This window comes from Hyperolius riggenbachi, chromosome 9, assembly GCF_040937935.1.
Source record: "Hyperolius riggenbachi isolate aHypRig1 chromosome 9, aHypRig1.pri, whole genome shotgun sequence".
Lineage (NCBI taxonomy): Eukaryota > Metazoa > Chordata > Amphibia > Anura > Hyperoliidae > Hyperolius > Hyperolius riggenbachi.
This window is the reverse complement of record NC_090654.1, coordinates 284,802,320-284,818,836: the sequence shown is the minus strand read 5'-3', so window position 1 is coordinate 284,818,836 and position 16,517 is coordinate 284,802,320. Positions and strand designations below refer to the sequence as shown.

Genomic DNA, 16,517 nt, shown 5'->3' with positions numbered 1-16,517 from the left:
CTAATCAGCAGTTGGCTGATGGTGTAATGGTTAAGGGCTCTGCCTCTGACACAGGAGACCAGGGTTCGAATCTCGGCTCTGCCTGTTCAGTAAGCCAGCACTAATTCAGTAGGAGACCTTAGGCAAGTCTCCCTTACACTGCTACTGCCAATAGAGCGCGCCCTAGTGGCTGCTGCTCTGCTGCTTTGAGTCCGCAAGGAGAAAAGCGCAATATAAAGGTTATTTGTCTTGTCTTATCAATTTAAACCCAGGTTTAAAGTGATTGGTCCATTTTCAAGCTGCATATATTTGCATAAATTTGCATCAACTCTAAACAATTTGCATACCTGTGATGATCTCATACTGTTAATAGGCACAGGCATCTGCAGCTTGGAAATGGACCAGTGAGATGCTGCATTTGAATTGGTTATCTCCAAACTTACCAAAACTAGCATCTACCATATATTCCGGCATATAAGACGACCCCCCAACTTTTATAGTTAAAATATAGTTTGGGATATACTCGCCATATAAAACTACCCCTCTTCCAATGCACACCACATTAAATTAAAAAAATCATATACTGGTGCTATATATGAACATATTCTGGTGCTGTACTGTATGTGGTACCCAGTATATAACAGTATAAAGTCATTTGACTGGTTGGATTGGTCAGCTCTCCCTCTCCAGAAGTGGACTGGTCAGCTCTCCTTGTCTCCCTGTTTATCAGAGCGGTATGGAAGAATAGATCGCGCTGTGCCCATAAAACACGCCTCTTTCACCCTTCCGGCCCGCCCTTGTATCCTATTTGTCTCCTTCTCTGCCTCTTAGATCTCGCATATATGCGCCTGCGCCGCTTCACTACAGTCCTCAGCAGCGAGATATGAGAGGCGGTAACAGGATAGGGCGTATCACCCGGCATCAATGACACTCAGCGTATAAGATGACTCCCAACTTTTCAGAAGATTTTCAAGTGTCAAAAAGTAGTCTTATACGCAGGAATATACAGTACTTCGAATTCCAAGCATCCCTAGCTGTTAAAGAGGAACTCCAGTGAAAATAATGTAATCAAGGGCTTCATTTTTACAATACTCCTATACAATATCAGTGTCGCTGCGTCCGTGTTTTTTGCTACTGCGCATGTGCGCAGCACAGACAGCCGTTGGGACAGGAGGACGGGGCCAGGGAGTCGGGCATGCGCACTGACATGCGGCGGCGAGATAGTGAACTAGAGCCTGTTTTCAAACGTGCTTAGGTCAGCTAGTTATGTATACATGATTTAGTCAGTGTTTGCCCATTGTAAACTCTTTCCTCTCCCTGATTTACATTCTGACATGTATTACATGGTGACATTTTTACTGCTGGCAGGTGATGTCAGTGGAAGGAGATGCTGCATGCTTTTTGGCAGATGGAAACAGCTGTTATTTCCCACAATACAAAAAGGCTCCCAGTCTGTTATCAGCACCATGGTCCTGACATCACACTGTGGGAGGGGTTTCACCACAATATCAGCCATACAGCGCCCCCTGATGATCAGTTTGAGAAAAGGTAAAGATTTCTCCTGGGAAAGGGGGTATCAGCTGCTGATTGGGATGAAGTTCAATTCTTGTTTACAGGTTCTCTTTGAGTGTTGGGAGTGAAGCCCCTCCCCTTTTGACGTTATAATTATCTCCATGGGGCAGGACCGCATTTACAGCTCGGAGCCTATAGGCACATAAGCTTTGGCTCCATAATAGTCGCCCCTTAATACAGACCAAATCTGTCTCCTTACCTCAGTCATATGAGCCTCCCTCCCGCGGTCATGTGTGCCATGGAATATGTTGGCACTTTATATATCAGTATTGCAGCTAATTCCCTCCCGCTGCAAAGTGGCAAGCGGATCATTAGTAAAAAGAAACTCACCTTCTCCTGATGTTCCAGCGTGACATCCATGCACCCGGCTTCATCTCCTTGGTAACAGCGGTGTCAGTCGTGTGATGCCTGCACATACCGGCATCATAGGACACCGCTGTTACCAAGGAGAGGATGCTGGCTGTGCTGCTGTGGAGAGACGTTGCGCAGGAACATCAGAGCTTGGCGAGTTTCTTCTTGTTCTGCTCGCTCATGGAGGAAGCAGAGAAGTGGCAGCACATTGGTGGCCAGTGAGCCGCCTCTCATACAATATTCACGAGCCTTCAGTGCCTACTGGTAAATCCAGCCTATATGTAATGGATGGCAGCTACAATCCTACAACAGGCTAATCATTCCAGCTTGCGTGCAGATTTAACGTCACTTGGGAGTGGACCAATCAGAACAGTCCCGCTGTGCACTCGATTGGCGTAATTTCAAGCCACACATAAGCCGACACCTCAATGACCATCTAGCGGCTTCACTGGTCTGACCATCTCTGCTCTCCACTCTTGTTTCCTTCCATCTTCCCAGAATCCGGAAATGGTGAGAATTCCCTTCTGTAGCTTGATTCATTCACTTATATCGACCTGTTTACATTATCCTAGTTGGTAGCCATACATCAGGCGATGATTGGCAGATGTGACCAAGAGACAGATCTCTCTGATCGAATCAGATTAGAGAAAGATCTGTCAGCTGCCCATACACCGCAGACGGACGATTTCATGCTGAAATTGATCTGGAGTCTAATTCCTCCGCTGTCCCCGTAGTGTATAAATTCATGTTTGCATCTATACATCTGTCCTAGGTCGCCCACCGAGTGGTGACCATCCGTTTTTGGACTCCAGCTCCTCAAAGAGGAACTTCAGCCTAAACAAATATACGGTCATTAAGTTACATTAGTTCTGTTAATTAAAATAGATAGGTAATATAATCTCTTACCTACTCTGTTTTAAAAGAACAGGCACATGTTTGATTTCATGATGGCAGCCATCTTTTTGGTTGAAAGGAGGTGAAAGGGAGCATGAGACACAGTTCAAACTGTCCTGTGTCCTGAGCACCTGTCAGAGTTGCTAGGCAACGTGAACAACATAGGAAATCCCATCATGCTCTGCACAGCATCAGGGAAAAAAAGCCTGGGCTTTTTCTTTGATGGGTGGAGCTTAGATAAAAATGCAGCTAAAAATGATGCTTTGGTAAGAAAAACAAAGTTCTGATGCTGTGAAACTGTTAAAGAAACACCAAGCATTTTCAGTTCTGCTGAGTAAATTTTTAGTCCGGAGGTTCACTTTAAGCGCTATACACCTCAGGATAGCACTAATGGAGGAGAGGGTTTCCAAAGACAGATGGGCAACCGCATGGTGGGCAACATATAGGACAGATCTCACTAATATTATAAATGTGAAAGTTTGGATGTTTGTTACTCGATCACACAATGGCTGAACGGATTTGAATGAAATTTGGCGCACACATAGTACATTACCTGGAGTAACATATAGGATTCTTTTTATTCCCAACCAAAAAGGGGTGGAGACAAATACAAATTTCACTGGAAAAATGTAAACTTACACTGCTAATTGTAGGGTTCTCACACTTTGCACAGTTGGTCACTGGGTGACTGGGATTAATATTCAGGAAAGTGGGTGGAGCCTACAAAAGCCAATCAAAATTGAGGGGAATATTTCATGGCACAAGCCTCAAACCTGTCACATTGGGTGACTAGGGTACAAACTTAGAAAAAAGGGGTGGAGCCACAGCCAGATTAATTTAATTTCAATGCAAATTATTGATGACAAAGACCACAAACTTGGTCAGTGAGTAATTGTGTGTTAGGGTTAGAAAAAGTATCCGAAGCCAACACCAGCCAAATACATCCCCGGGCAATTAGCTAGTAATGTATAAAAGCACACACGGGGGGGGGAAGGAGGGGGGCACATTTATACGCTATGGCTAACCTTGGCACTCCAGCTGTGGTGGAACCACAAGTTCCATGAGTCATTGCAATACTGGGACAGCTCTAAGCATAACTCGGGGAGGCAGAGGCATGATGGGATTTGTAGTTTTGTCACAGCTGCAGTGCCAAGGTTAGCCATCACTGTGCTAGGGGAACTGCACCAAGGGTTTTGTCGCTCATCCAGATATCGCTTGCATTTCCGCCGTGCACCTGATAGACCACGACGGCTGACACCTTGCAGCAGGTCAGATTGATATGTGACCAATTTCACCCCGAAGTTAGTTGTACCATCCATCAGGCATGCTCTTGGCGACACCGGCTTTCATCCAATTCGATAATTATCAAATTGGATGGTCGACCACCAAGTCAATCGATGTATGGCTCCCTTTATAATCAGTCACGTGAAGGTAACAGAGGAGATCAATTGGCCTCTTGAAGTTTGGCTGGTGATAAACAGGTTAATCAGCTCCTCTGCTGTACATTGGTGGATTCCACACTTTGCTACCCGCAGAGACGTTTATCTAGGTTATCTGCCTGGAGAGACGACACAGGAAGTGAACGTAATGCATATTTATTAGGTTAAAATGAGGACACGGTACAGATTAGGGACACATAAAAAAAACCTACACGGATACAGCTGTCTTTTCCCAACTGAGAGTAAAACCTACAAGAACCATCTCCAGAACATTCATCACTTTCCTGTCCATCCAGATCTACGCTTTACACCCGCCGTCCCTCTGCTTCTCACCAACCTCCTGCAGCCAACACGTCGCCATCTTGTCACGTAACGCTAAGCCTTCCCATTATATCCAGCCTGCACTGAGCAAGCCAACACTAACCGAATAAAAAGACACGAGGGGGGCGGGGTCTACTTGATGCTGAGAATGGCCACACCTCATTCATAGAAGCTGTGGGGGGAGTCTACTCTGTGCTCAGGATGGCCACGCCTCTTTCATAGAAGCTGTGGGGGTCTTCTTTAGTGGCAATCTCAAAGTCAACAGTGAAGATCAGATCTGCACGAGTGAAATTCAGGTAAACCGGAAGTGTGACCTGGAGGAAAAAAGAGAAAATACAGTTATTGGGGTGGGGGACACCATGCCCTAAGAAAAGCCTCCATAAGCTCTGCTCTTGTACAAAATGAAAATATTTGTTTAGAGCTCCCCTGCTGGTGGCCTGGTGAGCTATGCAAGTACAGGGCAGGCCTCAGCGCTGCAATACAAAGAAGACCTGATTATAGACCAAGTCTGGGGACTTTGCTCTTGTAATGTTACCGCAACAGTGAAGCAACACACTCTGCTACTCACAGCATCTACCAGAGAAATCAGCAGGCGCAGCTAAATTAAAACATCATATTTGTAATTTAGGGATAGTCAGTGAGATGCTAATAACAAAGTTGAAGCAAATTTCATGCAGCTTAGAAATTAATACATTTTGCAAATCATTATCAGCACCTCATTTACAGTCCCTAATTGTAATGGGGGGGGAAGAGAATACAAAACCCACAATTATTTTTTTTACCTTGACGAGAACAATTTGCCGTTACAAGCTTTAAAGCAAACGTGATGAGAGCTGGTCATGCCAGTGGGTTCTTCACTGCCCCCTTAACCTTAGTGTTCCCTCAGCTTATCAGACAGCCTAGGGGGCATGTTCTGTGCCCTCCATGAACCCCCCTATTGATTGCTCTCCCAAACAGCTGTGCCCAGCAGCTGCATCCCGGAGTGTTCACGACATGCATAGATTGGTTACATTTGCAACAGTGCATGTGCCGGATGTCCTGCCGTGGGGTGTGCACACAAAGAGGGCGTGCAAGTGGACTCAGGGCTGAATGGAGGTGAGGGAGGCTTCAGCCTTGGAGCGCAGTGTAGGACGGGGCGCACAAGTTACTCAGCTATCATTCCCCTTTTGTGTTTGAAGCAGAGAGAAATAAGAAAAGAGGATACATGGCAGTGACTTCAAGCAAAATGACTAGAGATTAAGGTGTTGGGGGCCCTGGGGCCTCTTATTCTAATAGCAATCAGTGTGGGAGGGATGGAGGGGCGCACTTTGGTGTCTCAGCCTTGGGTGCTGGAAGACCTTGTCCCGGCTCTGAGTGGACTGAACAGAAAAGGGGTGGGCAAAGTAGAAGGACAGAGGGGAGGCCAGCTAAGCTGAAGGGAATGGGGCACTGAAGAACTGCCAGGCATGGCCAGCTTTGATATTTTCAGTTCAGGTATGCTTTAAGTTTGTGTAATGTGTTAATTTGGCAGCTGGGCAGCAGCTGTGGGCTAGGAGTGGGCTGGGGGACAGCTGTGGGCTGGGGGACAGCCAGGGGCTAGGAGTGGGCTGGGGGACAGCCAGGAGCTAGGAGTGGGCTGGGGGACAGCCAGGGGCTAGGAGTGGGCTGGGGGACAGCCAGGGGCTAGGAGTGGGCTGGGGGCTAGGGGTGGGCTGGGAGACAGCTGGGGGCTAGGGGTGGGCTGGGAGACAGCTGGGGGCTAGGGGTGGGCTGGGAGACAGCTGGGGGCTAGGGGTGGGCTGGGAGACAGCTGGGGGCTAGGGGTGGGCTGGGAGACAGCTGGGGGCTAGGGGTGGGCTGGGGGGACAGCTGGGGGTATTGGCGGGTCACAATGATAGGGTTGGCACAAAGCGGACACCTGTAGGACTCCTACTCACCACGTTGGCTTTCTTCTCAGTGTTGGTCTGCCTGGTCCATCGCAGCTGGGTCAGAGCGAGCACGGTGGAAATGGCATTGGACAGAGACAGCTTGTTATTGGTACAAGTCGCTCCTTGCAGCTTCAGTCCTGTTAACAGATGAGACCGAAAACATTAGGAAAACATCACATTCAAAATACAAAACCAAACAAATAGAACCTGAAACAGATCAGGTTCTATTTTTATTTGGTTAAGAAAATTGTACCAATTAATTTAACAAAAACTTTTTTGATTTTATGACTGATTCGATCAAATGAATGGATTGAATGGTACCATGTATGACAACACTTAGCTCTGGTACAGACCATTCAATATTTCATTCCATTTAAGAAATATTGATGCCTTTGCCACGTTTAGGCGCGTGTAGTGTTGCTGCGCATGGCGGCGGGTAGCTGTTGTGACTATCGCTATGCACCAGCGGTTTGGATTTGTCCACATGCCCATACATACTGACGCGCTGACATGCAGATCTGGCTCTTTTTAAAGTTTGTCTGGTACTGAGAAGTATATACCGGCACAGGCTACTGGATGTAGATATATGGTTTCTAATTGTCTGCTAAGTTTTTATTCATTTTTATTTTTTATGTATTGTTTTATGCAGAAGGGTGAGCGCTGAGACACTGGTCTGCGGAGGACCTTATTTTAATATAAGGTGGAGCTAAGCAGGTGGGAGGTTTTGGTTTAGGGAATATATGAGCCGGCATAGCTAGAGTGACGTGAGCCCCTGATGAGTCATTTTCATGACGAAATGCATAGGGCGGAGCTTCGTCACATGACCGGCACAACCAGGAAGTCGCAGGAAAGGAAGGTCTGAGGCAGCGTGTGTGTGAGCGGCTACCCGGGACTGCATCCGCATATTTGCTACATGCCTGTTTACCTCCTACGCTTGTGAGTGTGATACTTTTTTACCCGTACTTTATTAAATGATTTTATACTATCTGGCGCTGTTTTGAGTCTTAGAATCTGGTCGTGGTGGCTGATCCCTGCCTTGTCTCCCACTCATGCTGTATATCCTTACCTCCGGATTTGTTGGAGGTTGATTGGGTGAGTGCGGGCACTCAGGGGGGAGTGTGTCCAGGCACAGAGGTGTACTTTGAGCGGTGACGGGCAACGTTTGTATGAATTGGATTACGCTATGTCCCCTTTTCTGTGTTTTTTCCTTTTATGACATGTTGGCTGTTGATTGAAGAAATCCTCCAGAGTCCTGGGACATTCAGCTGGACATTGTTCAAATCACTGGATGGTGACTTTGTGAAGTGACTTTTCTCTTTATTTCAGCCGTGAGCGCATCTAATATTTAAAGTGACATTTGGTGACAATTTACAGTATTGTGTTTAGTGCGCTCCATGTGTTTTTCTCTATCCATTAGCGCAGCTTTATTTTTGATTTATTTCTATTTCATTTAAGAAAGGCTCAGATCAAAATGTAATTCTTCTGCCTGACAACTGGAAACTAATAATAAAAACTTTATGCTTTTTTGCAGAATTAATTTTCTTTTTTTCTAGATAACATTGTTGCAATGCTGTTTGACCTATATAATGGTGTGAATTCATCCAGGCAGCGCAGAAAGACGCATCGATCAGCCTGAGCGGGGCTGGAGCAAGGCCCAGGTGTGCATACATTTTTCCTTTTTTCCCATCTCAGGATTATTTTAAGCTCCATAAATAATTAAATCCTATAATTGTATAGGAGCCATCGGTCAGGCCAAGTGGATGTACAGACGAGAGTGAAATATTGTCACATGAGCAGGGGATGCACCAGAATTTGCTAAGAGCAACTGACTGGGTGGGAAAGCCATTGCAAACAAGTGTACATTGATTTGGAATTCCTATCTCTTGACTGGACATAGATCTGACTGTGGGTGCCAGCGTTTAAAGGCGGTGTCAGACACACAGCGTGCAGCTCGGAGGCCGTGTCAGACACACAGCGTGCAGCTCGGAGGCCGTGTCAGACACACAGCGTGCAGCTCGGAGGCCGTGTCAGACACACAGCGTGCAGCTCAGAGGCCGTGTCAGACACACAGCGTGCAGCTCGGAGGCCGTGTCAGACACACAGCGTGCAGCTCGGAGGCCGTGTCAGACACACAGCGTGCAGCTCGGAGGCCGTGTCAGACACACAGCGTGCAGCTCGGAGGCCGTGTCAGACACACAGAGTGCAGCTCGGAGGCCGTGTCAGACACACAGCGTGCAGCTCGGAGGCCGTGTCAGACACACAGCGTGCAGCTCGGAGGCCGTGTCAGACACACAGCGTGCAGCTCAGAGGCCGTGTCAGACACACAGCGTGCAGCTCAGAGGCCGTGTCAGACACACAGCGTGCAGCTCAGAGGCCGTGTCAGACACACAGCGTGCAGCTCAGAGGCCGTGTCAGACACACAGCGTGCAGCTCAGAGGCCGTGTCAGACACACAGCGTGCAGCTCAGAGGCCGTGTCAGACACACAGCGTGCAGCTCAGAGGCCGTGTCAGACACACAGCGTGCAGCTCAGAGGCCGTGTCAGACACACAGCGTGCAGCTCAGAGGCCGTGTCCGACACACAGCGTGCAGCTCAGAGGCCGTGTCAGACACAGCGTGCAGCTTAGAGGCCGTGTCCGACACACAGCGTGCAGCTCAGAGGCCGTGTCAGACACGGCGTGCAGCTTAGAGGCCGTGTCACACACAGCATGTAGCTTAGAGGCCATGTCACACTGTGTGGCTTAGAAGCGGTGTCTGACACAGTGCAGTGTACAGGTGGAGTTCGACACAGTGTAGATTAGAGGCGGTGTCAGACACAGCGCGCAGGTTTAGAGGCGGTGTCAGACACAGCGCGCAGGTTTAGAGGCGGTGTCAGACACACAGTGTAACTTAGAGGCAGTGTCAGACACACAGTGTAGTGTTCTAGCTCAGCACACGTACCTGTCACACCAAAGCTGTAGGCATCTAGAATGGCATTCTGGGAGGTGGTGACGCTGACCTCCAAACACAGCTCCTCCAGGGACCAGCTGTTGGCCTGAGCCACGTATTGCCTGGTGGCCGTGATGTAAGCTTCAGGGACAAACAATCCCCCCAGCCACACGTGCAGGTTCTGGTAACAGAAAAACACAGATGAATACAGCAGCATGCGCCACATCCTGGAGACAGACCACACTTCACATTACAAGGTAGTAATATGTCTGTACACTAGCCTGACAAAGCAAAAACCCAGCCAAAAATACAATCGCCACATTTTCCCATCAGTACCGGCAGGCTTAGTCTACAGCCACAGAATAGGCATTATAAGTGGGGAAAACTTTAATAACAGTTAAGAAGAGGTAATCTCTATTTCTGTTCCCAGTGTACCAGCAGGCGAAAGGGAACAAAGGCTGGAGGAATCCCATGTCTTCATAAAACATGTCCAGAATGTGGTAAAGAAAAGTAAATATCGAACATATCAACCATCTGTGCGTCTGGAAGGACTGTTCCCCACCATCCAATCAACTAGATTTCTTCTTAAGCGGATCGGAGATGAAAAACTAACTATAACCAGTAACTTGTCTATATATCTCATCTAAAGTTTAGATAGTTTACACAGGATATCTAGCTGCAAACAGCTTCAACAGTTTATGATTATTTATTCCTGTGATACAATGAGGGCAGCCATGTTCTGTTTGTCACATTGTTACAGGCTGAGGGCTGGAGATGCTATCAGCTGGCCTGTGTGTAAATTCACTCCCCTCTCCTCCTTCCTCCTACCCTCTGCCTCTGAAATCTCTGGCTAGTAACCTCCTCCTCCTCCCCAGACTGAGCTCCCATAAGCCCTTGCTACAATGCCAAGGCACAAAAGGAGCTGTGGGCGAGGCTTGTTTAGTTTATAGGGAATTAGAATATTAAAACAAAAAAAACAAAAAAAAAAGTATTTGGCTTGAGGAATGCCCTATAAACTATATAAAAGGAACACAATTATGCAATGAGTAAAAGTTTATCTCGGATCCACTTTAACCAGCTGAGCGGTCTGGACGAGCTCAGCTCGTCCAACACTGCCAGCGGCTGCCGCTCAGGCCCTGCTGGGCCGATTTTGATGAAATAAAAAGCAGCACACGCAGCCGGCACTTTGCCAGCCGCGTGTGCTGCCTGATCGCCGCCGCTCTGCGGCGATTCGCCGCGAGCAGCGGCGAAAGAGGGCCCCCCTAGCCGCCTGAGCCCTGCGCAGCCGGAACAAAAAGTTCCGGCCAGCGCTAAGGGCTGGATCGGAGGCGGCTGACGTCAGGACGTCGGCTGACGTCGATGACGTCACTCCGCTCGTCGCTATGGCGACGATATAAGCAAAACAAGGAAGGCCGCTCATTGCGGCCTTCCTTGTTTATTCTGGGCGCCGGAGGCGATCGGAAGATCGCCTCCGGAGCGCCCTCTAGTGGGCTTTCATGCAGCCAACTTTCAGTTGGCTGCATGAAATAGTTTTTTTTTTATTTAAAAAAAACCCTCCCGCAGCCACCCTGGCGATTTAATCAGAACGCCAGGGTGGTTAAAGGAGAACTGAAGAGAGGTATATGGAGGCTGCCATGTTTATTTCCTTTTAAGCAATACCAGTTGCCTGGCAGTCCTGCTGATCCACTGCCTCTAATACTATTAGCCATAGCCCCTGAACAAGCATGCAGCAGATCAGGTGTTTGACATTATTGTCATATCTGACAAGACTAGCTGCATGCTTGTTTCTGGTGTTATTCAGATACTACTGCAGAGAAATAGACCAGCAGGGCTGCCAGGCAACTGGTATTGATTAAAAGGAAATAAATATGGCAGCCATACAGTGGTCGATAGCCACTAGACCGACCAACAGATAAATCACAGAGGGATCTAATGGCTGCCCATACACTGCACATAGATTTTGAAGTGACAGCATGGACCCGGGGATTCGCACTTGCGGACAGGTGATATCATTGCTGCCGCTATGCTGCGTTGGTCATCGCCGAATCGAACACCGCTAGCAACGCACACCGTCCCACCGACAATTGAGCAAAATTTTCCACCTGGACTGATCGACTGTCAGATAGAAATCAGTCGATCGGTCAACATTTGCGTTAACGATTTTAAAACAGATTTGATCACAGTGATCGAATCTGCTGTATATCGACGGGAAGTTGTACTAGTGTATGGCTACCTTTACTCCTCATGAACCAATCAGATTTCTCCTTACTTCTCGTACATCTGGAAGGACTGCTCATTACTATACCATCAACCAATCAGATTTCTCCTTGTGCATCTGGACAGGCTGCTCCCAACCATACCATCGACCAATCACATTTCTCCTTACTCCTTGTGTGTCCAGACTGTGTCCTACCATACCGCCATTATAGTAAATGCATTAAGTTCTGCTAACCCCTGAATGCTCTGCCTATACCCCCATGAATGTTATGTACCCCTCTTCGCCATACACCTGCCCCCCCCCCAGATTACCTTCAGTTCCTTGGCTCCGCTGGCAGCTGCTGCTTGGGAGATGTTCTGGAGCTGTTTGATGCGGTCACTGAAATCGGCTACCCACTGAATGACGGTCAGTCCGGCCGGGACGGTGAAACGAGACCAGCTACGAGGCAGGATGCCTGCACAGGGAACAGGACAGTTACAAGGATTGCAGGGGAGCGGATTTATATTTTAGGAGTTTTTCCTGTGTCACGGGACAGCTGGTACGGTAATAGGCAGGTAACTGTTTTGATTGGCTATGGAATGCATTTAACCCTTTAGCAGCCAATTTATTTAGAGGCTCGCAAGTGTTCCACGCCAATGTATTTACACTTTAATTTCTCATTTGTTACATTTCCCTGCTTCTAATTAGTACTGCTGTAATGTGAATGTATGACCACTTGTCACTAGGAGGCAGCGTAAGGCAATAACAGAGGACTTCTGCTTTCAGTTTCTATATTTCTTACTAGTAGAGGGACATCAAAGCCTTCCAAGAATTTACAGCACAACGAGCTCTGCGGCCTGAGGTCAAACGAGATAACTATTGAAGCTCCTAATGGGTTAAAGAAGAACTTTACTGAATTTAACTTAATGAATAAAATGGCTTTATTTTCTATACATTATTTTTTCTATGTTGGTCCATAGAATCTTTTATCTTCCGGATACAAAATAAATAAAGCGTCCTATTTCAGATAAGATAAGGAAACTATTAAAAGGTAATTGAATCCCCCCTCCCTCAAGAGTTTACACAGGGATGTAACACTGTGGTCTAGGTGGCGATTGCTGTGAGAGGGACAGTAAGGGAAGGAGAACACTGAACTGGGTTGAAAAAATAAGACAGAAGTTACAGTATGTCACATTTGGCATCACAGATAAACACAGAAACCAGCAGAAATTCTTTTCTTTTTACTATATCACATCCAAAACCTCACAAAGTCCTGCAACTTCCACCTCTAACATCTGCAAGATCCGCCCTTTCCTGACCTCTGCCACCACCAAACTCCTCATCCATGCCCTCATAATTTCCCACCTTGACTACTGCAACGCCCTTCTGTCTGCTCTCCCTATGACCCGAATAGCCCTGCTGCAGTCCATCATGAATGCGGCAGCCAGAATTATCCACTCCTCCCATTGCTCCACCCCGACGGCTCCCCTCTGTGAACCCCTCCACTGGCTTCCTATCTAGTCCAGAATCAGATTCAAGATATTGTGTCTGACCTACAAATCTGTCCACAAAACCTGTCCAACCTACATTTCCGATCTCACTTAGAGGTACACACCTAGCTGGTCACTCCACTCCTCGAATGAACTTCACCTGACTGCCCCCCACATCACCCAGTCCCATGCATACCTCCAGGACTTCTCAAGAGCTGCTTTAACACTATGGTACTCCCTACCTTCCCCCATTAGGGTTCCCCCCTCCAACATCTTCAAGAAGGCCCTCAAAACTCACCTTTTCACTCTGGCCTACCCCCCCTCCCCCCCCCCCAGTGCTCTAAACCCACAGCTAAACTCTGGTCCCCTACCTTTTGTGTCTACCTCTCCCTCTAGATTGTAAGCCATTGGGCAGGGTCCTCCCTGCGTCTCCTACCTGATCATGCGCCTCCATTACCGTACACCCATCCTATGGATCTGAGTGAACTCGACTTGCCTAATCTCCATGCTCCCATCCAGTTACTGACTAAGCATTACCTTGTACTCATACTGTGCTGCGTGATCTGGCTTTTCTTGTATTCCTGTATTGTCATATTGCTGTATGTCACCCCTAAATATTGTCTGTAACCTAAACTAACGTCCAGTGCTGCGTAATATGTTTGCGCTTTATAAATAAAATAAATAGTCTTGTATCCTCCTGTGTCTATGTCTAGGCACTGGTGTGTTGGTGTAGTGCAGTTTATGGAACAGGCTGTAATGCTCCAAGGTCTCTCACGTCCCGTGGACTCTGCCTCACCTTTGACCAGCTCATTAATCAGGGTGCGCAGGTAATTTGTCTGCTTCTTCTTTCCTTCGCAGACCTGGACGACATCCGTCAGATCCTGGCGCACGTCATGCAGCAGTTTGGCTCCCATCTTCACCTCGCGTTCGAAGAACCTGAACAGAGGATCCTACAAAGCACATATGAGAATATGAATTACAGGTTAGGGTAAACATACAAAGGAATTTATCTTTTTTTTTTTTTTTTTTAAACCAGTTCAGTCGATCTGGACGCGTATCAAGTGTCTGAGCCGCGGTGCGGGCGTGTGGCAGCAGCCCTGTGCACCCCGGCGGTTTTCCATGTCAGTGGTTGTGGAAGGGAAGCACAGCTTCCTCATACCAATCCGAGTAGTGTAATGAATGGACATGTCCCCGTTCAGGGGCCGTGTCCATTCATAATACAGATCATGAATAAAAATGTCGAAAAAAAAAAAACACTTCCTGGTAATCCATGAGTGTTTCTATTGCCATATTGTGGCGAAAAGTTAAATTCCACTCACCACATATTTTTAATTTAAAAAAAGAATATAAAATAATATACTCAAATCCCTTCCAAAGCCCCCACCCCAGTTACCAAGCAGATGTTTTAAACAGTAAAAAAATAAATACATCCATAAATAGTTTCCTCAGGGACTTAGCTTTTTTTTTTATATGTATGTCATGAGGCTATATTAATGCTATTTTAGTGCATAAGGGCTTACAATTGATGGGACACAAAAAAAAAAACGAAAAAAAAAAAAAACACCTAAACAGAAAAAAATAGACCTTAATTTCCAAATATTATAATGGCGCCATTCATTGTGCTAGGAACATAATTTAAAATGTTGGGATACCCGGGAATAATGGGCAGATAAAATGAGTGGGTTTTAATTATAGAAGCATTGCTTATTTTAAAACTATAGGGGGATGGAATTCGAGATTTGGGGGAGGGGGGGGATTTGCATATAAAAAAAAAGTAAAGTAATTACTGAAATCCAGTATCACCCACAGAAAGCTTAATTTGTGGTGAAAAAAACAAGATCTAGGCGGCCTGCGGAGAGGGAGCGATCAGCTTGAAGGGGGCTGGAGGAAACCCCATATATGTAATATTTTTTATTTATCGTCTCAGGATTCTATTATGACTTGGTTCACAGTGAAGCATTGCGGTGCAGGGTGACGGCTGCATTGTAATGTGGAACACCGAATTGCAATACAAAAGCAATGTGACGTGCAGTGTGGCTGTTTCAGTGCATTTGGTTGGAATGCGTTAACCCAATGCACTGCATGTGGTGCGTTTAAAGAGAACCCGAGGTGTGTTTAAAGAATGTTATCTGCATACAGAGGCTGGATCTGCCTATACAGCCCAGCCTCTGTTGCTATTCCAAACCCCACTAAGGTCCCCCTGCACTCTGCAATCCCTCATAAATCACAGCCATGCTGTGAGGCTGTGTTTACATCTTTAGTGTCATTTTTAGTGTCAGTCTCAGCTGCTGCATAGCTCCGGTCCCTTCCCCCGTCCCTTCCCTCCAATCAGCAGGGAGGGAAGGGATGCAGGCAAGGACTGGAGTTCTGCAGGAGGCGGGGAGAGCAGCAGACTGACACTATAGAGATAAACACAGCCAGCTCTGACAAGCTGTTTTGTCAGCAGTGTGGCTGTGATTTATGAGGGATTGCAGAGTGCAGGGGGACCTTAGGGGGGATTGGGATAGCAATAGAGGCTGGGCTGTATAGGCAGATCCAGCCTCTGTATGCAGATAATATTCTTCAAACCCACCTCGGGTTCTCTTTAACGCATAACGGGTACATGAACAGTACAGTGAAGCATACTTTTGACTGTATGCTTGGTAACCCGCTGATAGCGTGCAGTATGGCTTTCCCATTCTGTTACTATTTCCAGTTGATCAATCTATGTGATTGTACATCAAATAGTCTATTTTCCACAATGCACCGGGGTTCACAGACATCAAACTGTCAGGATCATGGTTATGACATCACACTGTGGGAGGGGTTTCACCACAATATCAGCCATACAGACCCCCCGGATGATATTTCAGAAGAAAGCAAAAGATTTCTCATGGGAAAGGGGGTATCAGCTGCTGATTGGCATGAAGTTCAAACCTGAGTTACAGTTCCTCTTTATAATTTTGGACAGTGTGGGACTTGGCCAAACCTGAGGATTCTGATTGGACCAATTCCAGGCTGCGCAGAATTTGCATGCAAACCAGAATTCTTAGCCGCTCATTGACTTGTCTCTAATTAGGATGTGGCCTGGCAGTTGGTGGACAGCAGCTTCCGGCGAGGGCTTCTCACACAGGTCATTTAGCATTTGCGGTCTAACCTTTATGTTCTCCACGGTGCGTTTCAGGTGGTTGAGGGACTGCGGGATGACGTGCAGCCAGTTGGAGGCGGTGGTGTGCAAGGTTCTCATCCAGGCCGGGCGACCGTCAGACGTGGAGTCTGTCCTCTGCTTCTTCTCAGTCTCCGCGTAAGCCAAGTCATCCTCATCCTCCAGCATTTGCATTTTCAGCATTTTACTGATCATATCAATGCCTGAACCACAAGGGGGAGAAGACTAAACATGCAGGCCAACCAAAAGCAAAACAAAATCACAAAACTAAATATAAACAAGACAAAAAACACAAA

General features: G+C 47.1%; 1 protein-coding gene across 1 annotated transcript in view; it reads right to left on the bottom strand.

The window, feature by feature from the left end:
• Positions 1 to 4,375: 4,375 nt before the first annotated feature.
• DYNC1H1 (dynein cytoplasmic 1 heavy chain 1) overlaps positions 4,376 to 16,517 on the bottom strand; it is a 148,790-nt gene continuing 136,648 nt past the window's right edge. The window contains exons 73-78 of the mRNA XM_068254710.1: positions 16,213 to 16,424; positions 13,873 to 14,026; positions 11,919 to 12,061; positions 9,402 to 9,570; positions 6,473 to 6,600; positions 4,376 to 4,870 (exon numbers count right to left, since the gene is read on the bottom strand). Coding sequence (XP_068110811.1) covers positions 4,742 to 4,870; positions 6,473 to 6,600; positions 9,402 to 9,570; positions 11,919 to 12,061; positions 13,873 to 14,026; positions 16,213 to 16,424 — 935 coding nt within the window. The 3' untranslated portion in view covers positions 4,376 to 4,741. The remainder of the gene's footprint in view (positions 4,871 to 6,472; positions 6,601 to 9,401; positions 9,571 to 11,918; positions 12,062 to 13,872; positions 14,027 to 16,212; positions 16,425 to 16,517) is intronic.